The sequence below is a fragment of the Triplophysa rosa genome, linkage group LG16 (assembly GCF_024868665.1).
Source record: "Triplophysa rosa linkage group LG16, Trosa_1v2, whole genome shotgun sequence".
Lineage (NCBI taxonomy): Eukaryota > Metazoa > Chordata > Actinopteri > Cypriniformes > Nemacheilidae > Triplophysa > Triplophysa rosa.
This window is the reverse complement of record NC_079905.1, coordinates 18,997,894-19,010,245: the sequence shown is the minus strand read 5'-3', so window position 1 is coordinate 19,010,245 and position 12,352 is coordinate 18,997,894. Positions and strand designations below refer to the sequence as shown.

Below are 12,352 nucleotides of genomic sequence, written 5' to 3'. Positions count from 1 at the left end.
TGATTGGCTACAAGGTTGTTTTGGTACTCGGCCCGACTTTGCCTAAACAAGCGTAATTCGGAAATCGGTTACCCCGCCTTTAAACTTGCTGTTATAGGTTAATGTACAGGGCACTTTGCATAATAATAAAATGTATTTTAAAGTTAATATTTATGCATTTTTTTACATACTGTATAATGGCCTTGGGACAGAAATGTCACCGATTTGGTGGAATGGCCCATTTAACAAACCAGCAGAGCGTGTAAAGAACATCTGGTTCAAAACATCCAAGGTCTTACATCAATTATCTGTTTATGAAGTTCATATTCTATTCCCTGACTGTGCACATTACAGACTGACACCCTGAACTGTGTTAAGAACTCTTTTCCTTAAGCGTGTTTTAATTAAAAGGCCAAGGTTCAAATGCTCAGAGGCAGAATAAGAGAAGGTTTAATCAATAAAATCCATCTACATGACCTCAACGATTCTGCTAGAACGAACACAACCCTTAACTCAGGAGTCCAACATATATATACACACATAAATTATTTTAAAAAGCCAGAGTATTGATTTCTAATAATAAACAATATATATATATACACACCATTTTTAGGTCGTAAAATAAATTGACAGTGTTGAAACTCTTAGATATTGATATTTCTGCAGAACACTGTGTTTTTTTTATTGTTTCATTTTCAGTTTTTTTATTAATATTAACTAAACAAAAACTATATTAACAAACTCAGTGCAAAGTCCAAATAAATATGAAATTACTATGCATGACTCTAAAAGAATAAGATGCTTTTTCATTCAGCTGCATGCATGAGCAATCAGCACAAACATGAAATAATGAAGTATGATTTGCTTCCCTTGTTTTTATTTGCACAAGCTACTTTGGTAAGCATTATTTAGATGACGATTTAAGATCATGTCTGAAACCGGTGTTAAACATAGCATCATGTGAACTGATGTGTTAAACAGAAACAACTCACCTGCACGTGCAGCAATAAGGTGGGTGGTACGGTTGGGGTCTTTGGCATTGAGCACCAGGGTCTTGTCAAGTTTGGCACCGAGTGCCTTGGTGTGGTACCACTCACGTGTACGCTCCATTGGATAGTTGGTGGGATACAGGCCGCTAAAAGCGATCGTGGTGCCCGCCAGTGTGCGGGCTTTTAGCTCAGGGGCAATTTTCCGGATATCTGGAGTTTCCGAAATCTCTTTCCTAAGAAATGCCTCATAGCGCGCGTAATACTCCCTGTGGACTCGAACCAATACCTCCTCGAGATAAATGAGGTGGTCGTCCTGGTCCGTGTCTTCCTCTTCGTCATCATCATCCTCATCCTCCATGCTTTGATCTAAAGACTCCTCCCCCATTGTGACGCCTGACTGCTCACTGTTTTGCGACTCGGTTTCCACTTCTTTCTTATCAGAACAGCCATTGCCCAATTCGCAAAGACCCTCCGGATCTGTGTCTGGAACGTCTCCCCCCTCTGTCCTCTCTTTACCCCCTTCACCATCATCCTCTTTGCTCTTAGAATCCGTATTTGTTTGTTTGCTTTTCCCAGCCTCTACCTGTCGTCCTTCACCATCGCTGTCCGATAATCCTGTTTTACCATCTTCACTGTCGCTGTCGCTTGAGAGGTCAAATTCCAGGTCATTGGCGGTGCCGTCGTGTGCAGCCTTTGGTACGTCAGTCTCACCTGAGATGGCCTCCCCCTCCGCTTTAACATTGTCACTAATATCTGAGCTCTCACTGGGCCATTCCCCTGTGGGGTGAGTCCTTTCATTGGTTGAAGCTCCCTGAGTGGAAGTGGCAGAGGATGACGACGACTCCTCCTCATGCCCGGTTTTCCGATCCTTACTGCATTTCCTGAGTCCATTTCTCTGTTCCTCCTGTCCTGATGTAGTAGAAGTTTCCAAGTTCTCTGCAGACTGTCCAGACTGGCTACCTAAAACATGAAAACAGAAATAACTTTTCATTGACTGATTATTGGGGTTTGACAACTAAACTTGACCCAAACCTATCTAGCCATGTGAAAAGCTACTTTTTTCAAAATATAAAATCTAGGGATGGGGAGTCGACTCCAAAAGAGTCGATTCCTCGACTCTTAATGTGCCTAAAGTCAGAATCGACTCCAAGACAGGAATCGACTCTCGTCGACTCCGTAATTTTTAATGTTATCATTGACTCAAATCGGTTAAATTGTCTTTGTGATTGTCGCAAAGCAACGAATAACATTTAAAAACCAATCAGGTAAAAGTCATACCTCCACTCTCTCTGATTGTACACGTTCACATCCGATCCAAAACACTGCGTTAATCAGAGCATGAGCGAAGCCTACTGGTTCTCTCACAAAAGGGCACGCAATATTTTCTGTTCATTCTTCACCTTCAATCCGATCACATTAAATTCTTATTAAAAACTCTCCTATATTTCGTCTGTCCCTCTTCAAGCTTTTATTTCTCTAAACGACTGTTAAGACTTTGTAAGTTGCTTTAAATGAAAGCTATGCTTAAATGTGAGTCTGTGCGCATAACTGGACACAAATCAAAATCAAGTTTGTGGAAACAAATTATAAAGCGTTTCATCAAGCTTAAAAACTGCCAAGAAGTCACAAATCACATATTAAGTTCTTGTTGCTGGGTTATTATTATAGCATATTTGTTGGATTTAAAATGACATGTTGATATTTTTAAATACTTTTTATTGTTAAATGCCCAACACAGAAAGGCAACGAGTTACATTAAAGCGGCCGTATCTCAGACAGTTTCTGCATATCTCATGTTAATCTTGAGTACTTACAGAATAGTATCGCACCCTTCAAATATCTGTAGTCTTTAGTTTGATCACATTTATAAAAGACACATTTATAAAAGATACAGCTATACAATTATTTCCGAAAACATACGACGCGCGTGGGAGGGACATCAGTTTCACTTACTACATGTGTAGACATGTGCCGATATTCGGTAATGTGATTAACCGCGGTAATGGATTCGCACGGTGTTGTTATCGCGGGCACTTTCAAATACCGCGAAAATTTATAGATCACCATTTTGATTTTTAGAACATGTATTTGTTTATTTTTCATCAACCGGATAAAAGTACACTGCGTGTATGCTGCGTAGGAATGCGCTCTCTGATCTAAACAATCCCATTCCCCATGTGGAGATGCCTATGTGTGTGTGTGTGTGTGTGTGTGCGTGTGTGTGTGTGTTTGTGTGTGTGTGTGTGTGCGTGTGTGTGTGTGTGTGTGTGTGTGAGCACGCTGCTGAGCAAAAGACGCGTGCGCACTCTGATGTAAACAGTACCACACGGAGAGGAAGCATGGCGGAAGGAGGAACGCTGCCGACGATTTATCCCCCTTCTAAAAGGGTGAAGTCTGAGGTTTGGAAATATTTTGGGTTAAAAGTAAGCCGAGTAATGAAATTTGACAGTGTGGCAGAATAATTATTTTAATTATACGTTGATGGAACGCAATAAAGTCATACACTGTCACAAAGTGCGAGTGAATTTGCTGTTTATAAATATTAAGCTTGCTATAATAGTTAACACACTGACTTGGCTTGTTATTCAAACAATAATAATAATAATATGAATTGTAGTACTAGCGTTGTACAGACATAAGTATATTTAAAAGCAGTTAACAAAAGTTGTTCTTTTGCAGTTTGCACTTTATTCTGTTTGAATACACTTTATACATCATTACTGTGTGTTGTTTTATTTATATTTATTTGTATTTAAATGTTTGAGGTTCTCTTTATTATTTAAAATAAAGTTGTTATCAAGAGGAAAACACTGAAGTTGGTTTATATTTTCAACCTGCATTTCTCATAGAATTGAATACTGCGATAATACCGTTTACCGCGACGAAACCTTAATCAATTAATCGCAGCATGGAAATTTGATACCGGCACATGCCTATACATGTGGTTCATGTCCGGCAGCTTTTATCGCTGGGACCGCCGTTCCATCTATCAGATTCAAACGATCTCCAAATCCAGCGTTATATCCACCGTTTATATAACATTCATCAGCCAAATGCAGTGAACAAACAAATACAGCTGAAATACGCGAACGTATGCTCTCTCACTCTCCTGCACGCAAGTGCCCACTGTCCTTGGTTGAAGCGTGCCGCGTGCTTTTCCGGGAGAATTGTCCAATAAGGGACTAAGAAAAGCTGTTACGAAACGGATTTTCATGTTCGAAAAAAACTTTCCGAAATCTGTACGAACGCTGGGGGAGTGTATCGAGCACAGAAATACTACGCCATACGTCCAACTCGTTTTTTGACAAGTTGACCATGTCAATCATGAGATGACAAAACGTTTAACATCGTAAATAACTCCGAATGCATGAAACACCGTTGCACGGCCGCTTTAAGAAAAGAACACAAGGTAGGCTCCATGCCTTTTTTAAAAAAATTGTTGAACTTAGCCTAGGGTGAATATATAAACTCTTAAACGAAAATAATAAAAAAAAGTTTTAGGCTTGTTTAGCGCACATTTACAGAGCCTCAATTCAAAACAATGAAACACGGTGTCTTTAAGTACAAAACACATTCATTTGTGTAACTGTAACTCTCCAAAATCGATGCAATAAAAAAATTACAAAAATAATAAATGAAACAAATTGTCTTAGCTTTACCATAAGTCTACAGCTACGGTTAGACCTGGGCCGTCATGTCCTTGTGCTGCGTGCGCTTGGAAAATCACATCGGTTTAGGACCAGAAAGGAGTAACTGGTCTGACAGCACAAAAAAACTCTCTGTGATGGTGTTCTTGCACAAATGCATGTGTATTTGCTAGTGACTTTAGAGATTGATTGCCAGCCCAAAGTTCCCAAGCTGAAGTTCATTCATTTATTTTATATTCGTATTCCTGAGCCCGTTTTGAATGACAGTAAATGGAGTCCAAGTGTCGATTCCATCGACTCCAAAAGTGGGAGTCGAGAATGGGAGTCGACTCCAAGAAACCTGGAACCGAACACCCCTAATAAAATCTGGGGGATTGCCCATATAACCAACAAATACATTCCAATTGCACAGGATCGAGGTTAATAAATGACGACTGAAACAAAACGATGCATTTGTGAGAAAAGGTTATTCATATTTTGAGTGTTTTTGTTAAAGTCAGATCGTGTTGATGAAAAAACTACACGCAAAAGGTCCACGTATCCCACGTCTCTCAAGGACGATTCAGTTTTTGTTCCGAGACGTTAGAACAAACGAGATTCGAGCTGAGAAAGAAAGCATATTAATTTGTATTATAAACACATACATGCACATATTTATGAAAAGTATAAAAAATAATAACATTTACAATATATAATTTCAATTATTGTAAAATGTAAATAAATTAGGGCTGTCAACGTTAACGCGTTAACGCATGCGATTAATCTTTTTAAATTAAAGCGTGAGAAAATATTTATCGCAATTAACGCAGCATCCATTTGTTTTGACATCCTTTGTCTAGCGTTACATTATGTAATCACGCTCTTATTCGTGTACAGGCTTTTAAACCACTTAAGCGCGATTTGAAACAGTTGCTTTGACGCGTTCAATGAAGATAAGCAGCTTCTAAACTGTGGGACGCGGCAAAACGCAACGCGAGGTCCAGTCTGGTGTATACAGTCACGGGCTAAAGGCTGCGTCGGTGAATCTCTGTCAGACAGCGCATCCGTGTTAAGTTCTCTTTCGTGCTTGAATAGATAAAACCACACAAGATTATGTCAGAAAGCCCGTTTTGTCTAGCATTTTCTTAAGCACAGACTTCAAAGTGTAAAATAAAATCTTAAATGAATGCAAAGTGTTGTGAAAATGGGAGTGCGGTGAAGGTCAGATCTGCATTCTGGGGCAGCTCTTAAAGGGGCCACGTTCTTAAACGTGCTGCTGTGACTCCTGTCACTAATGTTAATCAAAGAACAAAATAAAAGAAGAAATCAATGTGATTTTGTAGCTTTAATGAGAATTCTTCTGCATTTAATTTATAATTTAGCATTAAAGACTGTAAAGTGTCCTTCAATTTCTGTATATTTCCTACATGATAGCTCTCAATTATACTGTTGAATGGCTATAATTAATGTTAAAATAATCAATTTAATAGAGACATCAGTTACAGTACTAATATCAAAATGTTAGCTTTCATAAAATGACGCTGTTAAAGAAATATGTTGTTTCTACATCAATTTGAAGATTAAATGTGAAATTATTAAAATGTAGAAGTATATTTTAAAATATTATTGTTATGTGCGATTAATCGTGATTAATCACAGAAAAAAATTGTGATTAATCCGATTATTTTTTTAATCGATTGACAGCACTAAAATAAATACAATATTTCATAAATATATATACATGTATGAGTTTATAAATACAAAATGAATATGCACAGAACACAGACTATATTATGTAAACGCAAACAATTATTTTATATGCGATTAATTACGATGAATCATTTGACAGCCATAGTTAAAAGCATAAAGGTTGTTGGTTTGAGTCTCAGGAAACACACTTGCAAATAAAAAAATGTATATCTTAAATGCACTAATTGACTATGAATAAAAGCCTCGGCCACTAGAACATTCATCCTCTAAAATCCTCTACAATTTTTTCCATTCTCTACTGAGAACAACAGACAACTTTTGCACAGTCTGATAAACTTGTTTCTTTCTGTTCCCATGCAGGAACACAGCTCTTAACAGTCAGATGTATTTTAGCCTCTAAAGTCCCTAGTGAACGTTAGCTTATACGCAAGTAAATCAGTTGAATAGATCCCGCCGCAGCCTGGCAGCGTGTTTCCCAGAGCTGGTTTGAAACGTTGTGCGCTCCTCTCCTCTGAAAAGCAGATTAATTCTGAGCTCACAGAGAGAGGTCACTCACATGTGCCTTTATTAAAACCCCACCATCGCTTCTTATTAAACCCTCCCTGCTGGAAAGCATGCAGAACTACTTTTCGCTTTCAGAAAAACTTTTGCAATTTGTAGGAAATCTAATCGCCTCTTTCAGTACTGCTTAGGATAAAAGCAACATTTGTCTGCTATACCAATGAGCCGGGAAATACTCCAAGGGACTCTTAGTAAGAGATCGTGAGGAAATATAGGAAGCACCCGGGCAAGAAATTACAATCAGAAGAGCAGCTACATCAACCTGTGTTAATCTGTGGAAATGTATTGACTGCTATGAGGAAGTCAATTGCTCTGCTTTAACGCCAGTCGAGCTGACTACCTAGACTACCAAGAGAAATGCAACATTTCCATCAGTTTAGCGGGTAGCAGTCTATGTAGACAGCAAGCCATCTTACTGGTTTTGAGACACAAAATTATACGATATAAATCTGATTCCAGTAAACCGAGCATTAATACTGATAACAGCTGCTGTAAGAATAAATATTACCTGCAGGTTTTCTGGCCATCTGGGCCTCTCGTGAGCCCGGCGGGGCGTTGATGTCGCCTGTGCCCTGGAAGTAGATGTATTTCTTAACTGTGATGAGGTTGGGGGCAAACTTCCACACGTCTTCTCTATCGTCTATAATGCACACCATTGAGTCTCCGCACGGGAACAAATTTCTACAAGAGACATGACGATGCAAATCCACAGGTTATCAACTGCATTTCCAGAACATAAATTCACATGTCAAACGCTTCATCATATTTATCAGCTGGCAGAATGTGCGTTTACATTAGCATTGGGCGTAGGCTTGTTGCAATAGTCTACGTCACCGGTGATACACGGTGTCCACCTGCCTACAGATTACATCACATTACATCCAGCGCGGCACCGAGCCCCACCGTCATTATGAATTTTATAGTAATAAATCACTTAGTTTAGTTAAAGACCAGACTAAAATTGCACGTCTGAAAGTGTCTGCTGTTTTCAGCATAAGCGGAACAAGTTTCGTTTCGTGTTCATTTATTATTAATTTATTTATTTAACAAACATTTTTCATTTTGTATTTCTTTGTTATTCGTTTCTTATTTATTTAACAAACATTTTTCGTTTCGTATTCCTTTCTTATTTCTTTATTTGTTTAACATAAACATTTTTCTTTTCGTATTCCTTTCTTGTTTATTTATTTAACATAAACGTTTTTAATTTTGTATTTCTTTCTTATTCGTTTCTTATTTATTTATTTATTTAACATAAACATTTTTCGTTTCGTATTCCTTTCTTATTCGTTTCTTATTTACTTATTAAACATAAACGTTTTTCATTACGTATTTCTTTCTTGCTCGTTTCTTTTTTTTTGTAAAGTGTGTGCAGTGATTACTCGTTTTATTAATATAGGCAACTTAACTGATGTAACGGTGTCTTTAACTGTCTATTAAATGGTGGGAAAATTTCATCACAGTCACATACACAACTGGGCGATTTTGGAACAAGCGCACTATAATGAAAATAAATGTATTTGTAAATATCTGGTGCATCTAAACAATCCCCCAAGAGCATCGTCTTAACAGCTTGAGATCTGAAATGGTAAACAAAGTCATTAACACTAATACAAGCATTGAGCTGCTGAGACTTGGATTCTAAAGCTTTATCGACCCAAAGAAAGTCTGTGCGGTAAAAGTCTGATCGAGACTCTCGCTGTATAACCCTGGCTGCTCTTTACAAACTGTTCTTGCTTCAAGGTCAGTACTAAGAGCTGTGTATGAAACCCACACATATTAACAGTCTGACACAAGGACATTGAAAACTTTAATGGATTTCCTCCTCTATGTGTTTTTTTTTAAGTGAAATAAACATTGTGCCTGGTGCCATTTTTTTTTTTCTTAAAATGTTTTAATTTTTCTATTATCTTGGATAATCGTAAATAACATATTGTATAGGAAAAAGTTTGTTTTGGTAATTGAAACTTTCTACTTTTCACTGTGTCTTTTCACTAAATGTGTTTCAACCGGTTTAATGTTGTCTTTATTAAAGGGGGGAAACAATACAATATTTCAAAGCTTTGTTATCTAATAAACCTCACTACACGGTTGTAATACACTTAATGAATAAAAAATATTTTTAGTTACCCTTTTCATATTCATATTTTGTGAAAACGGAGAGCACTTTTCAGAAGAAAGGGAAGGCAAATGGAAAAAACACTGTTGCATGTCAATAAAAATGCCATTATTTCTGTATGACCATAATTCAACCTCAGAACTATCTCAAGCACTTAAGTCCAATGAAGAAACAAACCAGTAAAAGATAAATGTGTTACAGGCTAACAAAAATTATAGACTATTGTAATTTTTAACAATTTAAGAAAGCAATTTAGATTATAGATTAATACATATTCTGTACAATTGTTAACATTTTACTGACAGAGTAAGATTACATTCTTAACCTTTTTCAAGTTCCTTTCCACACAAAAACACAAATACAGATGTTTTTTTATATTTTGGCCATTTTATGGCCTTTATTTTTAAGAGGACAGTAGAGTTTGACAAGAAATAATGGGGAGGAAAGGGGGCAGTAGGATCAGCAAAGGACCATGAGGAAAAAAGAAAAAAAAACACATTTATAACAATGTTACTTTCTTGGTGTGTGTGTACCAAACTAGTTTTGTTGATAGAGTAAAACCTAATGTTGGCATGATTGTTTATATTTATTTTTATGGAAAAGTACACTGGGAATAAAGATATGAATGCAATGAGAGAAACATGATCTCACCTGAGATTGCCCGTCTTAGAGAAGGGGTCTATGCATTCATCTCTAGACAGGATTCTATGAGAGAAGAGCTTCTTCTCAGGGTCCAAGAAGCCTTAACAAAAAAAAGAGAGGAAATTGATCATGAGAGACAGAGAGAGAGAGAGAGAGAGAGAAAAAAATAGTAATTCCCTTTAAAGACTTTTCTTTAAAGAGTTTCAATTACACCTGGAGAATTACTGCAGGTGAAGCTCTAAATACAGCAGTTTAGCTGTGACTATTCTGGGATGGCAGACAAGAGACTATTTACTGCCCTATTAAAAAAGCTACATCCTTACCACCGCTGAAGAAAATCAGAGTCTGCCTGTGCTAAACTTGGTGCCATGATGCTATAGTGAGGTCATTGCTGGGGCATTGCTATACGTTTGCTGGGTTCTTCAGAAGCTTTCTGAACTGACAGCAATAGCACTAACTATCTATAAATATGCAAAAGGTGGCAACATTGTGATAACAGTTAAACAAACTTTTATTCAGATCAACAATTGCATCTGCCACTTCCTTTAGTTTGAGTTTTTTCTCTGGCTGAATGTGCCGGGATAAAACACAAAGACAAGACTCCAGACTTTTATATAAAGTATTGATGCTAAGTGCAACATCCAAACACTTGGTAAAATATGAATGGATGCTAACTTAATACAAGAACTCTTGATGTCTCGTTCAAAGGAGGATATGTCTGGAACAGAGAAACCTGGGAATCAACCATACTCAAAATATCCTGCTAAATCCTCCCTTATCTGAACTAAACCCAGACTGCAAACCATCTGAGCATATCAGCCACCTCTCATTTAAATCCAAGACATGTTCTGTGGGGCTGTTAAATACTGCATCACCCTGACGATGTTATTAACTATGTTAAAAATGATGACTTCAACTAAACTCCATTTTAAGAATTAAGCGTTTAGTCGATCGTGATGAATTCTTATAGCAACCGTTGTAAACACGACAGCTTACTACTGAGATTAGACGGCTTTGTGTTGTTTCCAGGCGGATCGTTAAACTCAACTCAACTTTATTTATATAGCGCTTTTACAATTCTCATTGTTACAAAGCAGCTGTACATGAGACACATTGACTACAAGCAAAACAATCAAAGTTGTACCTGCAAAAACAAGAAAAGGTTGAAAACACAGAAGACAGACACACCCACACACAAAACACTCCACACACACAACACGCACACGCACCAACACACACAGACACAGAGACACACACACACACACATGCGCACGCACACACACACACACACACACACACACACACACACACACACACACACACACACACACACACACACACACACACACACACACACGTACGTACACAGACAAGTACGCACACACACACACGCTCAGTGAGAGCACACATTTAGGATAAAGGAGAGAGAAGCACAGGTCAAATATAACAGATAATAAATTCCTATATGCAATATTAATTAAGTAAAACTTTAAGATTCTAAAGCAGCCCCCCCGGTCAGGCAGATAGTGCAAAAACAGTATGCAAACGGTGGCGAGGAACCCAAAACTCTAATCGAGAAAAAAAACCTCAGGAGAACCCAGGCCCAACCAGGGGATTCCAGTTCCCCTCTGGCAAAAGCTGCTGCCTCTGCACAAGCTCCAGAGAACTTGCACAACAAGGCTAAATAAAATAAATAAACTTAATAATAAAATAAATTATAGTTTAAGATTATCATTAATAATCTAATAGCATTTGAAGTTTTGTGGTGAAGACATGTCAAGAGACCGCGTCCTTCTTTATCCAGCTCTATCATCTCAGCTCTTGTCAGGTCCCCACTTCCCATTCTCCGCTCTACCATCAGGTCAGGCCATGAACTGCATCCTGCTCGCTGTGGTAACCTTGGAACAATGAGACAAGACTGGCTGAGAGTAGAGTACTGTTCTGTACTCTTTGATGCAACAAGTACATCAGTTGTGTTTTTGGTTCCGGTTGATCTAACTAATGCAGCCTAAACCCTCTGAAGATTTATATTATGGAAGAGTAGTGTATGCAAGATTAAAAAGATGCGTCTTTAGTCTAGATTTAAACTGACAGAGTGTGTCTGCCTCCCGGACAGTGCAGGGAAGACTATTCCAAAGTTTAGGCGCTAGATAGGAAAAGGATCTACCACCTGCACTTGATTTTGAAATTCTAGGTATTACCAACTGACAGGACGCCTGAGAGCGTAATGCACGTGAAGGACTGTAATACAAAAGGAGTTCATTCAAGTACTGAGGAGCTAAACCATGTAAGGCTTTATAGGTAATAAGCAAGATTTTAAAGTTAACGCGATGCTTTATAGGTAACCAGTGCAAGGTTGACAGAACCGGGCTAATATGTTCATACTTTTTTGTACGTGTAAGAACTCGAGCTGCCGCGTTTTGGACCAATTGGAGTTTTTGTAATAAGCCTGCAGGGCAACCACCTAACAGTGCATTACAGTAATCTAGTCTTGATGTCATGAATGCATGAATTAACTTCTCTGCATCTGAGATTGACAGCATATGACGTAGTTTAGATATATTCTTAAAATGGAAAAACGCAATTTTACAGGTGTTGGCGACGTGGCTCTCAAATGACAGATTACTATCGAATAGAACGCCAAGATTCTTTGCTGACGACGAGGGTTTTATGGAACATCCGTCAATAGTTAAACAGTATTCTTGGTTGTTACTTATAGCAGTTTT

The 12,352-nt window shown here is 37.9% G+C and overlaps 1 protein-coding gene across 2 annotated transcripts in view; it reads right to left on the bottom strand.

The window, feature by feature from the left end:
* The window catches only part of ctdp1 (CTD (carboxy-terminal domain, RNA polymerase II, polypeptide A) phosphatase, subunit 1), a 172,259-nt gene that overhangs the window by 152,365 nt on the left and 7,542 nt on the right, over window positions 1-12,352 (bottom strand). For both annotated transcript variants that reach the window (XM_057354651.1, XM_057354652.1), the window contains exons 6-8: window positions 9,636-9,726; window positions 7,374-7,546; window positions 972-1,928 (exon numbers count right to left, since the gene is read on the bottom strand). In XM_057354651.1, the coding sequence (XP_057210634.1) occupies window positions 972-1,928; window positions 7,374-7,546; window positions 9,636-9,726 (1,221 nt within the window). The remainder of the gene's footprint in view (window positions 1-971; window positions 1,929-7,373; window positions 7,547-9,635; window positions 9,727-12,352) is intronic.